The sequence below is a fragment of the Platalea leucorodia genome (genome assembly GCF_965183815.1).
Source record: "Platalea leucorodia genome assembly, chromosome: 4".
NCBI lineage: Eukaryota > Metazoa > Chordata > Aves > Pelecaniformes > Threskiornithidae > Platalea > Platalea leucorodia.
This window is the reverse complement of record NC_138826.1, coordinates 28,288,607-28,307,920: the sequence shown is the minus strand read 5'-3', so window position 1 is coordinate 28,307,920 and position 19,314 is coordinate 28,288,607. Positions and strand designations below refer to the sequence as shown.

The window sequence follows — 19,314 nt, the reverse complement described above, 5'->3', positions numbered from 1 at the left end:
GGATTGCTGCTGTTGGATTGATCTTGGGCAGCTGGGGCAAGATCACATTTTGCAACCTGCCAATGGCAAGAATGCAACTACATGCAACTCCTCTTTGTCTGTGGCACGCTTTGATACGCTCTTCATGGGGCTGTATGCTTAGACCATGCAAATAAAAACTCAAATATAGACTGCAACCATCTACCATTAAGTGGATTTCACAGGAACATCACTTGATACTGTGATACAGGGAATTCCCATGGTATTGATTTTAGCATTGACTTTAAGAACCCTTGCACATCTGGGACCTAGTTATCTCATGGACCCTGCTCATCTGGACTGTTAGTAGAGGGAGAGGTCATACTGGGACTCAGCTTGATTTTAAGTGGGGAGAGCAGGAATTTGCAGTGGGCACTCCCACCCTCCAGCTGCAGAGCCTGGATGTGCTGCACTTTAAAACACTCACTGTAATTTTTTCTTCAAGGTTTTGGCTAAGCTAGAAGATGAGCGGGAAAGGATTTCTGTGATCTGTATCTGTGATATGCATTTATTTATGAATGGGGACTAGAGTGGGAGAGATGGTGAAAGACCTTTCCATTATACTAAGTGATTGCAGTGTGAAATTAAATCATACAAGAGCTCAAAGGGCATAGAGTAGCCACACAGGTACATTTACAGATAAAAAGAAAAAATGCTAATAAATATTTCCCCCAATCAAGGTTTCCTCCTAGGAACTTGTAGTAACCCAGTTCACAACGTGAACCTTCTCTCCAGCACACGCTGTACATAAAGGAGGAGTTTCCCCACATGACTTCATACTAATTACCTACAAATAGTCATACAAGAAAAACCTCAATCCACTCATGCTCTTTACAGTCGTGATTAGCATTTCTGTTTCAGAAGTTCTGAGTGACATTGCTTGCTCGGAATTCATTACTCAATCTCCCTGCATAATGTATGGAAACTCACTGCTAATATGTCGGATTACACAGCGCCTTTACGCCGTGCCCAGGGCACCTTGCAGCTGCCTGCAGCTTCTCAGAAGGTCGTCCGTACACCACTACAGCCGGTCCATGAACGTTTACGGATAGATCACAACAGCCTGGCGAGGCCTGCAGGACATTTTAAATGCATGTTTTTAGGCTACAAGAAAAATGCAGCTGTTACTCCCAGTGGACTCACAAAGCTTCAGGACACCTAGATAGGTGGTTTGTCTGTGGGTGGGTGGGGAGACGCTTTGCATGCTTATGAAACAGTATTAAGATACAACAAAAGTTACAGGAGCCCTTTATCTTATAAAACACAGAAATTTCAATTATAACAGAACTTGAAAGTTACAGGGATCAGTTTAGTTTACTTACCTGTGAGGTACCACTGCTGGTCTGAGGAGCCAGTAGTAAGCTAATAGTATCAGAAATACTTTTAGAATTGATTAGTCATGCTACTTCATCTTGTATGAGTAAGATGGGTCTGGAGCTGGGGATGATATTACTGCAAATGGAATTGCTCAGGAGTTACTCATCAGAGGAGACTCAGCTCCTTCCCGGGGAGTGGAAGTCAGCACCGCATCGCCCCCTGCTCCATCCCAAGAGGCTGTTGCAGCACCCACTTGCATGGAAACCTACATCTGTTCTCTCACCACTACCAGCTCCTGCCGTGCCTCATCTTTTCTCTTGCTGACTCCATTGACCAGGTCTCATTTCTGTGATATAACAAATACATAACTGATAAAACTGAAACCAGAGGAGTACCGACACTTCCTGTAATAACTGTCAAGAACACTAGAAAATGCAACCAGGTGAAAGAAAGGGGAAGAACATCACACATTTAGCATTTTAAGACTGACCGGGTGTGGTAATACGACATTCTAGGTTGAGGTGCATTTTAGAAGTTAATTTTACTTGCAACTCAAGTGGGAAATGGTTGTGCTGTTCACAGAGGCACGGGGCCGCGTGGGACCCATGGTCCCATGCAGCACATCACCAGCAGCATCCCAGATTCCCAACTATATGTTTTTCATTTCCCATCCCTGCTATAGTACTTGATCTTTTAAAATTATTTTCTCATGGGTATTTGGTTCAGTTTGGTCCCTTTTCTGATCTTATCCCCTCCCCAGTATTTAGCAGCCTTCTACACAATTAGTTTCCTTACATTGTCATATCTTCATGACCTTTCTTCTCTGCGCTGTTTCTGAAGAGCTGTGCTTTAATCGGCTGCCTGGTAAAGCCTTGGGTTTTCCTTGAATTTGTCTTGTGTGTAAATCTGAACAATGACTCTTTGAGGTAACAGCTGCCTCTGTACCTTGTACAAGATGAATTATCCTGTCTGCGCTAAACTAATTCTAACAATAGTCATAGTTTTGAGACATGTTTTTTAGTTGTACAACTTCACAACAGGAGTTGAACGCTAAAAATGGTCAGGTGGCATCAGTTGGAACAAGAATCACCCAAAAATTCAAAGCTTCACAGATGTAACAAGACTAAAAAAATTCCACCAGTTTTTCTAATTAACAATTCTGCTGGAACCAACCTCACAATACAGAATCTCTCAAATTCCTTTCTGCTTTTTTGCAATTTCACTACAGAAAGGATTGCTGACCATCAGCGTATAACAGCATTACTCCATTAGCTAGCATGGAACATTATGACATACTTAAATGCCATAATTGCATGTGACAATCATCTGAATGCACAATGTCCCACCAACTGAGCTAACAAGTTGTCAGATGCAAATTAACGTGTGTCACATTTACAACTGAAGAACATCATTTTTGGATAATGAGATGTTTGGTGAAATACTTAAAGGGTCAGGGTAAGAATTTCTATCAGCATTCAGAGGAGTCAGGAGTCCAGGTTTCCTTACCGCTTGATTCTGTCTCAGTGTCACTGTTCCACATTTTGCCATCGGTTTGATAGTGGCAATATGAAAGTAATGCTTCTTCCCAGAGGGACCATCATTCATAATTCAGAAAGGAAAACTGCTAGCCAGATACGCTTTCTTGTGAAGCAACATATTCTGCATAACTTTATGAACTGGCTATTTTCACCAGTCACTAACTAGGACAGCTAATCAGATGGGTACATGGGCAAGTCCAAAATTCACTGATTTTGCAGGTACAAATGTACATCCTGAGAAATACAGAAGCAACGAACAAGGAAAAAATGAGCATTGATTATAAATTTGAAACGTAAGAATAGTTGGTGAAAATTTCCATCAATTTAGATAGGCATTAAAACCCCAATAGACTTCAACTCCAGCATTTCAATAGTTTTTGCAAACCAAATGAAGGGAGAAAAAAACCAAAAGGAAGATGAATACAACCCTAACAACAGTCTGAATATTTAAAAATATATTTCACTTCTTCTAGTGTTTGACTAATTAAAATTTATTAAAATTAACAACCTGTCTCCATGTTCACAATAATCGATGTGTTGATATGTGAACAAGGTGACAAATGAAATTAAGTGTTCCAGAATATTTCAACAAAATCCAAAAAAAACCAACATCATGAAACAACTATGGACAAACAGGAGAGTTTAGATTGTAAGATTCAATTAAAAATGTAATTGGTCAAAACTCTGACCTAGGGGAAAAACAGAATTGGTAATCCCAAAATGCTTACAATGTCTAACGAAGCCAAAAAAGCGTAGCGAGACCAGTGTATTTAAAAGTAGCAGATACTAGTGGTTCTGGAGAAGCTAACTTTACTATGTGTAACTGGATCTATCAAAAAATAGCGTGAGTTCAGTAATCGGAAAGATACTGGACAAACCAAGCAGACATTCAATAAACAGGGAAAGAGCTTAATCTCGTCTAGTCCACACACTTAGAAAAGAGAAGGTTTTTAACAGAAGGATAGACTGAGATAGCAGAAAACCAATTATTACGATTTAGGCAAGGAGCTTCTGGAAATGCAGACGAACCACGTAGCAAACAAACCAGTACGCCCGTCTGTACGATTCTGTGTGCTAACGCCTGTAGGAGTCATGATGTAATTGCTGCCTGCTTGCTTTATAAATGAAACGGCGTCATTAATTAGGTTCCTTCTGGACTGTTTTTATGTTCCCCTGCAAAATTCTGTGTACTGATGAGACAAGATACCTCAGCAGAAGATTTCTGTGGTCTGTCTGATACAAGAAAAATCCTGTGTTCCTTTTAGAGAGAACAAATGTGAATAGTGCATTGACATAACGACAGACATTAGGAGTAATATCCTACATAGAATCGGTAGGATTTCAGTGACATAGAAAGTGGAAAACTGTAATAAGGTGACATGCTGGTAATAATTCAAAATGTAAAAAAGAAAGGTAATCGTTCGTGACTGGAAGTTCACAATACAGGAAGATTTGTAGACTTGGAATTTAAGCGGATAAGAGGCAAGTGGGTTCTGGTTAAATATACATACAAATAAGAGGCTAGGTACACAAATGTAAAAGTATGTTAATTAGTTTTAAAGGGAAACAGAAGGATAACAAATGAGAGCATTATATATAGCATACGAGGTGAGAGTCGTACAACTGTTCTATATGCTGCCTAGCTTGCTTCTTTAACGGAAAGGAAGCAGCTGTGTTTACAGACAGGAGTCCCATCCCCACTGTCCAAGCAGAAAACACACGGGGGCCCTGTCCTTCCTTCTGCCGTGTTTCTAATGCTTTTCAGCCTCTTGCTCCTGTGAAAGGCACGATGAAGACCATGGCAACGGAACACGACGTGGATAACCAAAATAATGTGATTCAGAGGTCCATACTGATTAGGAAGAGTAGAGAAAAAACGTAGGGAAATAAGAGTGCTCTGAAGTTGTTTGACAATTGCTAAGCACAGTGACAAGCCGAGAAGTCATAGACAGATACTCACGTAGGCGGCTGCCTGGAGGCGCTCGCAGAACGCACGACGCACAGAACGCGCTGCCAGAACGCGGGGTGGGAGACACGGCATCAACTGGATACAAACATCACACCTATCCTGGGGTCCTCAGGTGACACCTGGGAGAAACTCCACTGTCGGAATTGTCGTAGCCTCCTCAGACTTCAAAGTAAGCTTGAAAAATGTACGGCGCTTAAGGACATCCCTCGAGCTCTTCGTGCTTTTCTCCATCTGTACAGTACCGAAGCGGGTTTGCACAATGTCTCGCTGACACTTCTTGGGAGCTTCCAGGAAAACAGAACACCAAAACCAAAATATTCATTAATTATTGGCTGGAGCAGATAAATATTTTTTTCTGTTTCACTACCGAGTGCACTGTAACGCAGTTTTATTACGTTATCCTAAAAGCCCATTGTAACGGGTAGTGCCAGCAAGCAAGGCAGAAGTTGAGAGTCAGAAACAAACTGTTTTTCCCAATTTTGAGAAAATAAATCTCCTGTCTAGATTTTTATGTATGTATCTGTATATATACTTGTGTGTATCTCAATCAACAATAAGGACTTGCGTCCTTGTGGAGCTGCGGAGTAATTGCTATATCTCAGTTACATACTCGTATAGATACTCATATTCTGAAACGGTTAGGTTGTTCCTATATATTTGAATGCACTTCAAAGGTGGGTTTAGACTAAACACTTCCACAAACGCCATACAGAGGTACTCAGTAATTCTCTATTAAAACAAGTTCTCAGCTGCAAAGTGGCCGGCACCTGTGGCCGCAGCCAAGTACGGGTGTAGCACTCTGCCGGGACAGGAGCTGTGCATGCCACGGCTGGTGTTGATACGACCCTGTGTGTGTTCCTTGTGTCGCGATACCGTCTGCTTACAGTTAAACTGGCAGGTGAATTAAGCAGACTTTGTAACTCAAAGGCTGCATTTTGAAACCAAGTCCTTCAACTTTAAGATGGGGATGCATTAAAAAAAACAAACCTCTCATTTTAGTCCTCTTCCAAGGCCACTAATTTCACTTTAACGACAGGCTCCAATTGAAAGGAAAGCATCAAACTCGCGAGCATTTAAAATGACGACGAAGCTAACCATCTCCCGTGTTGGATGTTTAATCCCTCCACACGTGCCAACACCAGAGACAAGCCCTCCTTTCCTGTTATATTCATGTCATGCAAAGATTTCACTTCCAAGTAATTACTACTTGTTTAGGCGATACGTACGCAGCGCCCTGCGTACGGAACTGGACGTCACCACTACCTCGCTCGCAGGGACTTTTTTCCACGTGACCCCGTGCCTATCAGCAAATTTGAATTCATAATCTTTTATTCCGTGTCTCTTCCAGGGTGGTTCACCCCTTTCCCTTCCTGCTCCCCACAGGTACATCCCGGGCAACCGACCGCCACGTTAACAGGCTCCAGGCAGGGCGAAGGGGAAGCCAGTTGTTTCAAAAAGAAACGCAAGATTGATGAAGCAGCTGCCTCCTGCGCGACGGACTTCCCCGTTAGCACAAACCAGGCAGGGCAAAGGGGAAGCTGGTTCTTTCAAAAAGAAACTGAAAATTTACGAAGCAGCTGCCGATTAGCCAGACCTTAATTTTGCAAATTTATTTAGGAAAAAAAAAATTAACATGAGCAAATGAGAGTACTTCAGTGTTACAACAGAGTATATAAATGTCTAGCAATAGTCAAATAATTTGATCTTTAAATACAAAATAACCACATGAACACCTAATATACAGGTTTCATCTGAATACATATTTATTAGATAAATATTAGGTTGTCACATCATCTAACTACATACAGTTTTGCAAGACTAAAAATCACAATTATTTTTTCTGACCAGTTTAAAGTATGAAATGATTGCATTGTACTGTACATACAATGTACAAACAAAGACAATGGCCATTTTTGCATGTTATTTCAGATTGTACTTCTTTTTTTTTTTTAATTCTCCTCTGATCGTGATATCAAAAATTGTACAAAGTATGAATTTGGTTACAATTTTTTTCAATCCCCTTATTTTTCTTCATTATTTCTGTAGCACCCTAAAAATACACAGGTGATAGACTAGTACACGTAAGCTAAATATTACATGTAGATAAAACAAAACAAAAGATCAGAGTATATTACAGAAGTGAAAGTGAAACAAATGCTGAGACTCCACAAACGCTAACAAACAGGATTCATTTTCCACATAAGATGGAGCTTCAAGCTTTTTTTTCCTGCGAAATAAAAACAATGCACATTCCAAGGAAAATGAATGCATTTCTGTTAACATGTCTCTATTTGTCATTTACATATGTACAGCTGTCCCTTGAGTCTCCGCTGCAGACATTGGCGTGTATCTGTCAGTCCTAAATAATGTCTTGGCAGCAGAACTGTAGATCTCTGTGGGTTCTTTCCCAGATGAACTTCCATAGGGAAACAATTAAAAAGTAAACAAACCAAAAAAGAAGAATAAAAATACTACTGGAATTTCATATAATAATTAAGCTTTAAAAGAAATGACTGTGATTACCCTATTTGCTAGGTTTTTTTTTCTCTAAACTTTAATACGGCAGTGAACAGATAAAAAAATAACTAAATTTTCATTTAGAAGCTTTTTCATACTGACTCCACTATACAGTACCTGATTTTAGCTGACAGGTAAGTTTTAAAACTGTCTCAAATGTCCAACATTTGGGTGATGGGTAAAAATCTTAATTTCTCTCTTGAGTTCTGCTTAGAAACCAAACGTTTCTGTAAGCTTAGAAATGTCAACCGTCCACTTTAGTTCTCTATTACTGTACAACGCAGATGCAAACACTGCTCCAAACATATTGCTAATATCTATGGGTTTTTTTCCCTTTATGCTTTCCAACAGGTACTTTTAAATGATACGTTTTAAATACTACCAGTTAGCAAAAGGTCAATCCTTAACATACCTCGTTTAAAATACTAATGTTGTGTTTAAGAGAAAAATCATTTCAGGTGACTAACTTAGCTGCTCAGGAATCAATGGAGGGTGGAACATTAAACAGACTCAATTAAAAAAATCTGAGCAACCAGTTCCAACTAATAGCGAGAAATCTTCTTTATTCCCAAACCTATGGCTTAAGAACCTTCCCCCCCAAACAAAAACCCCAAACTCTAAGGGCGTAAAGTCAGTTTATCATTAGCCACCCCTGCCAATGACTTCAATACCTACATAAACAATGCAGCAAAAATACAGGGGGAAACTACTACAGCAAAATGGCTACAAAACACATCTGTAACTGAAGAACGGTCTTTCCTAGGAGTTGTGTGATAGCAGCACCACACCACAACCATATTACCATGTATTACACCAAGGTATCGTTAATATTCTGCAGAGATCCTCTGCAGGTTGTCACGCCTACATAAGAAAAAAGACACTTCTAAGCAGAATAAAATATACTATACTGTTTCCCTCCCCCACCCACCAACCTCCCTAAGTGTTACCGTGCCCCAGGTTCAGAGACCGGAGCACCAGTATAGCGATATAAATATGGTACCTTACGTACTTGCTGCTTGCCTCAGTGCATCTTTACCTGCTCAGACAGCCGGTCCTAGGTGTCCTGCTCACTTGGGCAAACGAACGCCACCTCTGCCATTACCAGCCCACAATCACCCGCAGTCAATGAACATCCGTCGGTTAGTCGTTTTTTTTTTTTTTTTTTTCTTTTGCCCTAGGCAATCACTTCTTATTATGTTTCCACGACAGAGCTGGGCCCTGATTGTCCAGGTACTGCCTGATGTATCAATTCATTCATCACATAAATGGATATGAAATTTGGGCTAATTTATCAAAAGAAAACAGGGGGGGAAAAAAGAAAAAAAAAAACCAAACCAACTCCCTTATTCTGTTAAAGAACCCTCAATTTTCTTTTTTAAAAAAGGACCCATATTTTTCTTCAGACAAGGTATTTAAAAACACCAGCAAAAGTATAACCAGATCATGAAAATGTTGAATATTATCAAAGACGATACTAAAATATTCACAAAGATATTTACAATAGCAATTCTTAAAATAATTGATTTTGCATAATGAACAGCGCCTTTCTTAAAAAAACTTGAAACAGGAAAAATATAAGTGTGGGACCATCTCTACATAATATGTTTGACAGATTCAATACTCCTACTGGAAAATAAAAGAACTAAACCGCCACTTCCTTTAATATCTACAGCAAGGTGCTGCTGACTAGCATATATATATCATGACGCATGTACAGCAGTAGTGGGAAACGTTAACAAAAAGAGCAAAATAAAACAAAAACCGCAAAGAATTTACAAAGATGACTTTGGTGAGGAAAGCAAATCCAGAGTCGTAAGCACAGAGCATGCCATTTACAGCACTGCAAACTAAACACAGAGGGCTAGGAAGCTATCTACTCAAACCGACAGGAACAAACAAAATTTTGCCTGGCACTTCAGTTTAAAACATATTGTGGTGAGCAAACAACGGGCGTTTGACTGGATTTGGGAGGAGGAAAAGGAGTAGGGTCGCGTTTGCTTTAGTAACAAAAAGAAACGAAACCAATAACTGTACAGTGGGCAAAAGCTGAAATGTTGCACCACAAGGGCAAAGTTGGCACACATGCACTTCTTACACAGCTACTGTACATCATTTATAAGAGAGAGAAAGAGAGAGAGACAAAGAGCACAGAAATGGGCACAGAAGCAATAGGAAGCTCATGCAGGAGCAGCAACCACACGAGAAGCACAGACCACAGGGGCAAGACAGTGATTGTGGCAGCAGGGTCTCTTGAGGGCAGTAGCAATCTGCCGACAGTTACTTATTCTCCCCATGCCCGGTCCTTCAGGAGAAAGAGCTCATCCCGGCAGCCAAAGTTTAAAAAAAGAAACTGAAGGAGGGAAAAAGAAAAAGGCTGAATTATCTGTAACAGTCACAAAAACGGAATGCAAAGCAAAACAAAAATGAAGCTGTAAGATGTCTGTCCAATGTCAATGCCCCTTCTCAAGCCGATTATTAAAAATAATTACGCAGATAGTGATGTTGCTCTCCCTCCATCCTGCAGTGATTTCCTGGCTGCCTTCAACCCAGCTTGTCTTACTATGGATTGTGCAGTACAGACAGTGACACGAACGCTCGGGGCACCGAAGGCCGTAGGTGACAATCGGGAACAGTTTGGTTTGCATCCCCCCTCCCTCTCTCTTCCATTCCGTATGCCATACACGGCAAAAAGATCTATTACAGCGATCTCAACAGCTGGATGTTAATGCAGCCACAAACGGTACTGATTTGAAACCAAAACCACAAAAAAAATCCCTAAACATTGCAAACATTTGTTTTTTTTTAATTTTTCCTGGGTGTTTCCAATCTGTGTGTTTGGCCAGAGGAACCTCTGCAAAGAGGTGGTTAAGATTCCTGCGCTTGCAGAAATACCGACACCCACGGCTGCAGCCTGGAGATTCTCAGGACTCCCTTACTGAAGTCGCATTCGCTAAACTGCTGGCTCCCTCTGACGGGCCTGTCTGTCTTCCCTATCTTTGCCACTTGACTGTAGGATTTGTGCTTTTTTGAGCTTTGTACGTGTTTTTGTTTTTCTTTTTGTGTGTGGCCAGGACAATCGCTCCAACGCAAACCTGTGGTTGGAGGGGGGCAGAGGGAAGGTGGGGTGGAGGGAGATACAGTTTCAAAAAAATGGAAGAACACGCGTTGGAAGGACACTCTGAGACGGGTCAGTTAAAGACAGTTCCATTTTGTTGCCTTTTCTTCCCTTGCCAAGATTCATTTTTGCCAAGATACTTCACACTATGTTTATCACAGAACTCTCTCTCTAGAGGATGAACAACGAATGGGCTTTCCAATAGCTGCACAACTGTCTATGCTGCTTTGTCACGTGTAGCACGGCAGACTCGGAGATTACTGCATTTATTATTTTTGTGTTTTTTTTCTCCCGTCACTTTCGCAGTCTTTGAAGCTGACAAAAGCAGTTCTGAGATGAAGAAAGCAGGGAGTGCACCATTGGATCAAGTTGTGAGTTTTTTTTTTTCTTCTCTTGTGGAAAAGGAGTGTTAAAGATTCCTCGCTGTGCAGCCACACACATGTGAACAAGTGAAAGGGATGGGAGAATACATATGGTTTCAGTTGTTCTCAAAGAGAGACAGAAGGTCATCATTGCTATTGCTTGGCAAATCAGGAGGATCCAGGTACGAAAGCAGCTCATCTGGATTTGTGAGTTCTGGAAGCAGCTATAAAATATAAAGATAAAAGGAAAATTACGGATAACAGAAACACAATTGAGAAAAAAAGGGATTAAACACCACATATTCCTGGAAACTGGCTTTCCTATGTTCAGATCCAAATAAATCAGAAGGCAGCGACACAAACCTAACACCCTAAGATGATGCAGTATCCACTTGTTTGTGGAAGTCTGTATTGCTCAGTTTTCACCTGTGAATTACATTACCATCTCAGCTGGGGTTTCTCCATCAACCTCCCCATCACACAGTCCATCAATAAACAAAGTGTATTTCCCGGCTAGTGATGCTGGCAAAAACTTCTCCATAAACGCTCGTTACGTATGTTAGTTTCATATAAAACACTGAATAAAAACTTGAAACGTACAGTTTGAGTAATACAGATTTCAGCTTTAAGGTAGATCAGCAAAGACTGGTCTCTATCTGACTTGCACATGCCAGTACGATGATCACCTGAAGCCCTCACCCTACAGAGGCAGCCCTGCCCTTTCCACACCCCTCAGCCCGCCACCGCCGCCGCTCTGCGCTGATGTAAGCGCTGGGGCAGGGAGCTGGGGCAGGGAGCTCACCCAGGGTTAAAACTAGCCCAGAAAGGGGGGGAAAAAAAAAAGAAAAAAAAAAAAAAAACAAAAGAGAAAAACCCCAACTGAGGAGGAGTATGGGGAGAGGAGCGGCAAGGCAAGTGGGCGAGTCCTTTTCCTTTCTGCGGCAGTGAGTTTACAGTGGCTGGCAGTACTTGCTCAACTACAGCATTGCATCCAACTGCAGACATTTTAAAGTGCCAGGGGCAGAACGCCCCATCCAACAGAAGACGGACTGATCTCCACAACATTTTAAAGTCTCAAAAGGAATAGCTGTGGGGGTTTTATTTACATTTTTATTAATACCGTGTTTCAAATAGAAAATTTTGGTTTTCCAACCATCACCCAGATTCTTTTTGATCTGACAGGTAACAAGCAAACTGTAACTCCTGGGTTGTGTACCAGGCAATGTTTTCTGCTTTATTCTGCATCTCGCCATATCTGAGTCAAAAGTAAAAGCGTCATATATAAAAAATGGCAGGGAAGAGTTTGTAATAAACTCCCTTTATATTCAGTGTTGTGTTAAAGCAAAGACAGTAAAATATGGACTGCTTTAACAAACTTAACAGTAGGTACGAGAAATTCATTTAAAGTTGTTCTATGTTTTCAAATACTAAAAAACTAAAAGCTTGACTGCATCACATTTAGCATGCAAATATTATATTTATATGCTTCTATTACTCCTGTGCAAATACAGCTTCATCTTCTAATGTTATATGGATGAACATATTTTTCAATAAGCTAAACATGAAATGCAGAACGAAGTTTATTACTTCCTAAGCATTTTGAAAAAAATGCAATGTCAAGTTTACACACAGAGTCTCCCAGAAGGAATGCTTTTCTTAAAATACTGCCTCGTTTTATTCATGGTAAAAATGCTATTGTCATAGTGCTACACTAAAGATATAAGGCTTTTAAATGTATTTCACCTGCTAGCATAATTTTTTATGAATACCTAGTACAGAAGCCCAAAAGAAAACTGTGGCCCCACCAAATGTGTAGAAAGTAAAAAATGATTGAATTTGTCCTACGATTTTACAACTCAATCCTTAAAAATTTAACATAACGTCTCTGAGAGTCATTCTTGTATACAGGGGATTTAAATATTTTTTTTTTTTTTTTTTTTTTTTAGAAAGGTGAAGATGAAGTCCTGAGTTTTGAGGGTGACCTCAGCTTGCCTTGGTCAGAGGGGCCAGGCAGCACAGCCTGCCTCCTGCCCAGCTGGTGTGAAAACCAGAGGCCTCAGAACGGACTTGCTGGGCGTTGAGGGTGCTGTGCTGGAGCAGAGGTAGGAGACAGAGGGGCACCAGGGGCTGCGAGGGGCGATGTGGGACGCAGGCAGAAGCTACGGGAACGTGCTAGACTAAGGGGCAGGATTTGGAGAGGTGCACCCAGTGCTCCTGAAGTGAATATGCGAGAGGTCTAACCAGCCATTTGAGTCTTGTGCCTCTGCTGTCTGAGGTCCAAGTGCAGATCACCTCTATCTATATCTGTATCTACACGAGGTATATCCTTTAACCCAGGTTAAACCTTAGCCTGCATCACACTGAAGTCCTAAAGAATTAATGTGACTGTGTCAGTAGGGAGCGGACCAAGTTGCCCATGGTACAGTCCCCTGTTTGGTTTGCTGCATGGGACTTTATTCAGTCTGGTTCCACAACACAGCCACTGAAAGTTAAACCCATTAATACAATCCATCTGATCATGATTGAGCTCACAGATATTTCAAAGAACTATATTCCCCACACTGTACAGCACTGGCCTTCTCATTTAGCTAAGATAATTTCAGCCTCCCATTAAGAATCCAGCATGCCTCCATCTGTGGTAACTATGTACTGGGATAAATGTACAGGTTTTTCTGCTTTGCTTTTCACTGAGGAATGAGTGCCTGACCTGTAACAGCATATTTTATGTCACTTAAATATTTGAAGAAAAAAAATGACATTTTTATTTCACCTATTAATATTGCTCATACAGGGTCCTTAAGGGTGCAGAACTCTAATTGCCACATGAACTATCGTTCCCAAAGGATGTGTGTGTGACTGTGTTGTGTGAAACAGCAGCAGTCTGGTTCAGACAGAAGTTACTCCACTGAGCACTGCTCCTGTAACTGGAGCATCCATCCCTCCCCTAACCCCTTCCCTCCCCTCTGCGATGCTACCTGCCGGGACAGTGCTCGTGTGTGACAGGGAAGACGTAAGTATACAGCAACAGCAAATACAGATATAAATCCGAGGCACAGAGGTGAACATTTCTCTAAGAAAATTACACTGTGCAGCAGCAGACTTTGGAACAGACAGAAGATACACATACGGCAACGCACGACTCAAACGAAAATCCAATCCTAGCGCTAAGGAATTTCTGTTTCGGGAGGTAGGTGGTTAACCGGAGAGATACCTCAGATAATTCACTTCCGACTCCACTGAATGGATGGTAAGAGACAGAAGATTACTTTTGGCCTTGAAACTAGGTTTATCTTTGTTTAGTTGCGAGCTGCCTCCCACAGCGGCTAAGGAGGCAGAAGACGTCCTTGTTGTTTGTTTTCCTATGTGGCGTACCAGGAGGAAGAACTTGCGCTGCTGAGCTACGCGCAGGAGCGGGTATGGATGGGCACCGCCTGTCTTTGGCCGCAGGGAGCAGGGACAGTGCCACGGGGTGGGCCAGCACAGGTCCCCTCCCACTGGCCAGGGCACGCTGCAGGGCTCAGCGCGCAGCTCGCCTGGCACAGCTCCGCTACAGTCAGAACCACACACAGCTGCGTCCTTCCTCTTATTCAGGCACTGTGATGGCTTCAGGGTCTAGATGAGCGCACGGGAGCCCCCGTCCAGCGATGAGGGGGAAGGAAGGAGATGGCTCCCAGCCTGGTGCCTGAACTGCCATCTGAAGAAATGCCTGCCTTGGTGCTAGGAAGAGGCTATGTCTCACACACCACGCAGCTGCTCAAGCCAGAACCGTTCTCCCAGCAAGCCAGGAGCACCCTGTCGCCTCGGCTGCAGCACCTGCGCCCATGTACCAAAGCATGAAAGGATGGCATGTGCTGTGGAAGCGGCTCCCCGTCCCCGTGCCCTCCCCGCCCTCCCGCCGCGATGCGAAGCACACGCTATGGCAGGCAGATGATAGTATGACACAGACTTACATCCAGCGAGGGCTCCGGCATGTCGGGTGCTCCCTGTCCACCAGCCTGACCCTCTAAGGCTGAGGAGGGATTAAAGGTCAGGTCACTGTGTGGATGGTTGCTAGAAGCGGCCGGGGGCGGCTGCCGGGACTGCTGGGTAGGAGGCCCGCTGTGATGTAATGGCTGCCCTGACTGGCTGCTGGGGTGAGGGACGTGCAAACCTTGCTGCATGGAAGTATGGGACTGATCAGTGCTGCCGGGATGAGGGATCTGCGGAGGAGGAAAAAAGCAGGAAAAGAAAGTGAGGCCACAAGGTACAGTGCTCGCGGTGCCTGACTCTGTAACCGCATGTTACAAAAAGAAATAACTTAAGTAAATTAAAAACAAGACACACACAACAACAAAACAAAAAGAACTCAAAACAAAACAAAAAAAGAAATAAAAAAGCACAATTGGAAAAGAAAACTCCATATCCCAATGCCGGAGAAAGTGTTTCAGCTTTTCGAAGGTTATCTGCAAGGGGGAGATAAACACATTGGATTTGTGCTGTTGGTTTGCTTCCTTGTGATGTGGGAAACTGCGCTTGCAGATGCAAAACAATGAACCCCAAAGAGGAGGGAAGGAGGCTTCTGGGTGCTGCTCAGCATTAGCAAGGCAGATGCTTTTGCCCTAAAAAATTCCATGAATGAATGGAGAATTTGTTTAATAACGATCCCTACGCCAGGAAACTGATTAACCGAGAAAATGCATCATTTCTGCTCAGCTGCCTTACTGGGTAGCTTCCTGACACCGCTGCCTATTCGTGTTTCAGCTCATTACAAACACCTTGCAAACACCAGCCCTTCCCCGCTCCTCCCCTCCTTTTCTTTTCAGAATGCAACAACTTTTCAGTGTTGCATTCAGCCTTTTAAGGGCTGAAGAGTTTCCTCGCTGATATTGATGGGTTCTGATGGTTGACAAAAAACCCAAGTGGGCTCAGCTAGCGAGCTCCCCACCCATCAGCAGAGCTGCTGCAGGTGGCTGCATACCTGCCCACTGCAAAGTACAATGCACTAGCTAAGTGCCACTAAGCCAACGATCACACTTCTATTTTGTATTCACGCCGTGGATAAGTTCTCTAGCAAAAGCTTAGTATGTTTTATGTTTTACGTGGGGAATAAACTATCAAATCACACGCATCTTCCAAACCCTATTATGGAAGAACAGGGGAAAAGTCTTCCTCACATGACAGAGAAGCAACTAAAATGCACAAGCCCAATTCTTCCTTCTGCTGCACATCACATTTAATGCTAGTGGATTCTTTGGGGCTTGACCTTGGTGCCATGAGAAGGAAGCGTCTGAATGCTTCAGAATCAGATGTCTCATGTTAATTGGGTATATGGAGAAGCAAAAAATGTAAACATTTTTTGAGGAATGCTACATATTGCCACAAAGTGGAGCTGAAATAAAAGAACAGATACATACAACAACAGCATGAAATTCATCCAGCCAAGCCAACAGAAACCAGCAAAATGCTATGTCAGCATTGACCCTTTCATATCACAGTAAACTGCAAAGTTATTTTAACCTTAGTTTTCAGTTTTGGAAAGCAAAAGGGAGGTTATTACAAAACTTAATTAAAATGTTCCCACAAAATTTTAAAAAATTACAGAAACAGGCATTTAAAAAAATACATTTCACCACTCGTATGAAAACTGAGACCTGAATACTGATCGACTGGGACAGTCATACTCAGCTACATGGAGGTCCTTTTCAGTACTTTGGTAATATGAAGGCTAGTGGAAACAAGCAGGATTCTATCTGCCACACTACACTTGGGCCTCTTTCCCACATGAGAGTTTAAAGTAACTATTAAAAAGTACTGATATACACTCTTCTCTCCATTAGGGTCACGTTTTGACTACTCAAAAAGTATTCTGCAACATTATTGTTGTTACCTTAGGGGTTAACTTGTACAAAATCCGCCCACAGACCACACCTTAATGTAAATGAATCTGCAGCCTCAAAACTTTGCAAAAGTCCAAGTGAAAGTAGATGTCTACCCAAATAGTACTGTTTCCTTCTTCATTCATTGAGGACACGTGCAACAGAAAAGTGTGGAAATTAAGAAAGCTTAATAACAACAAAAAGTAAAAAGCAATTTAAGACAGTGTTGCTAAAGTGGAAAAGCAGTTTCCGGAAAAAAACAAAACAAAACAGGATTATCTCGAATAGTCTCTTAAATTTATCCCTGAATGCACAAAAGAAGAGTCATACTGGCATGTTTGTATCACTAATTATTTAAACTAAGAGGCATTCATATGTTCTCAGACACATTTCAAAACAAACAAGCAGGTTAGAAATTCTACATTATGTTATATAGGCAAGCATTTTATATATATAAATATTTAGTTGATAAGGCAGTATCTTGGGCCCTGAGATAACTGTTGGATAGGGAGTAACTGTACATTGTAAGACTGAGGGCCACCATAACCTTAAACAGCCATCGCAGGTTCAAAATCCATCTGACAGGCCACAGACTCCACCAGCTTACCTGTGAGAAAGCAAAACGCTCAGGACTTCAACACTTTTCTGTTTGCATTCAGCTAACTAACGATAAGTCTGCTGTGGTGCAAAAACGCTCTAAGCAATACTCTTTGTGTATGTTCAGCTTGGGTCTGCAACTCCTATAATTTTATTTTAAAAACACTAACCCACACTACCAATGCAGAGTCTAACAAGGTTGCCTTTGCTTATGTAGCAAGGTAATTCCAGAGCTGGTTTTAGAAGCATAAACTTTGGCACTCTTAAAATATTTACAATCTATAGAAGAAAAGCTTATAGCAGACACAACTACATCTTCAGCTTAATAGCACAGAACAACACACCTCTTTACGAGCCCAACAGGGACCCCTAGGAGTGCCGAGATGTATAGTTGCAGAGCAAAGGGACCTGCCGGCTGCAGAACAATATCCCTTTCATCTCAGGAGAAAATTGATAGTGAAAAAAAAGATCAGCAGGTTAAGTCGATGGTTTATATCTCTCTCCATTACTGAGGTCATAGTTTTACCAACTCTTTTCCTGGGTTAGCCGGCAGAACTACTGAAAGATGCTATCCTGCCCTGCTGCTGTTCTTGGCCACTTTTCCCATCCATGCCTTTGTCATCGGGTGCATCCTCGCAGACATGGCAGTGAACTCAACTGGGGAACTGACATGGATCAAAGCTCAACTTCCCCCCCCCCCCCCCGAATTAGTTTTCAATCACATCAGTACCCAGATCCAGATCACTTCATGGCTGCAATAACACTTGGGCTGGTGTGAGAGAAAGGAAAAGTGAATATAGAAACAAGAGCAATGAACTTTTACAGCGGCACCAGCTCATATGACCTCAGTGTGTATATGAAACTATGGCGTGATCATCCATTGCTCAGTCATGTACCACTCCTTACACTGTCTGCAATAAGCACTAAGCTAGAGCTAACTCTGAATTTACCTTTGTCTAAAACTTGTTTACAATTTCTGAAAACAAACATGATGCGATTGTAGCAGCTATTTTATAGTGATCTTGCACCGACAGAGAAGCATCTCTTCTATAGTTCTCACAACACTTTACACTGGGGAAGAGGTGTTACTTCTGGCCACTTTCAGGTCTTGATTTTCTTCTTCCACAGGAGCGGAACAGCAGTGTTGAGAGAAGGTAGTTCTGATGATCCAGCCTTGGTTACCCAGCCCTGCCTACATTGGGCAAACACATCGGCATTTCCTGGAGTGACCTATGGAGTATGTCTGGGGGGATCAGCTTTCTCTGCCTACCATTATATAAGGGCCACCACATAAATCTTCACAACAGGAAAATTAGGAACAGCATTCAGCAGCATTCAGCTCCAGTAAGAGACAGACCTCAGGTCTAAAAGGACCAAACATCTGATCCTGACTCACCTTGTAAACACGAAACGTGAATAGTAGACGAACACAAAATACACCTTAAATGTGTAAAAAGGAAAGACAGAAAGCCAGACAAGAGAACATGCAACATCTTAAAACCTTAGTTCAATTAGGCAATGTGATTTATAGTTATTTTCGTACACAGATGTCTGTCCAAAGACATTCAGCTACACCATTTAGGAATGCGTTAATGGCACGCATTTCTCTAAAAGCAGTAATTTTAAAGCTGCCTTTCCTTAGTGGCTGCTACAGATAAACAGTTCATTTTTGAGAAAGAAGAAAGAAGGAGAAAAAGAGAGAAAGGAAAGCAGAGACTTTATAATACTGAAAAAGCTGTGTGGGAACACTAACAGCTCTCAAATGTGGCCGTAAGACCATGTGGCTATGTTGACAAGGTCAATGTAATTCCCTTGTGCTAATAGACCTGAAAACTGATCCTCATTAGAGAAAATCAGCCATTGACATAAACTAGGTGGAACCTGCTTTAGCGCCGCTTCCCGTTCCCAAATATTATAGCTTGCGTATCATGATAGATGAGGGAGAAGTGAGGCAAAGGCTTACTTTAATTGCCAGCTATCATAAGCAAGTATCACATTTGCTACAGACTGGCCTGCAGAACCAAAA

General features: G+C 42.0%; 1 protein-coding gene across 6 annotated transcripts in view; it reads right to left on the bottom strand.

Moving 5' to 3' along the window:
• Positions 1 to 6,588: 6,588 nt before the first annotated feature.
• ZMIZ1 (zinc finger MIZ-type containing 1) overlaps positions 6,589 to 19,314 on the bottom strand; it is a 365,555-nt gene continuing 352,829 nt past the window's right edge. For 5 of the 6 annotated variants that reach the window (XM_082308314.1, XM_082308316.1, XM_082308315.1 and 2 more), the window contains 2 exons: positions 14,787 to 15,035; positions 6,589 to 11,060 (listed from right to left, as the gene is read on the bottom strand). In XM_082308314.1, coding sequence (XP_082164440.1) covers positions 10,953 to 11,060; positions 14,787 to 15,035 — 357 coding nt within the window. In that variant the 3' untranslated portion in view covers positions 6,589 to 10,952. The remainder of the gene's footprint in view (positions 11,061 to 14,786; positions 15,036 to 19,314) is intronic. The other variant, XM_082308317.1, reaches the window with a different exon arrangement.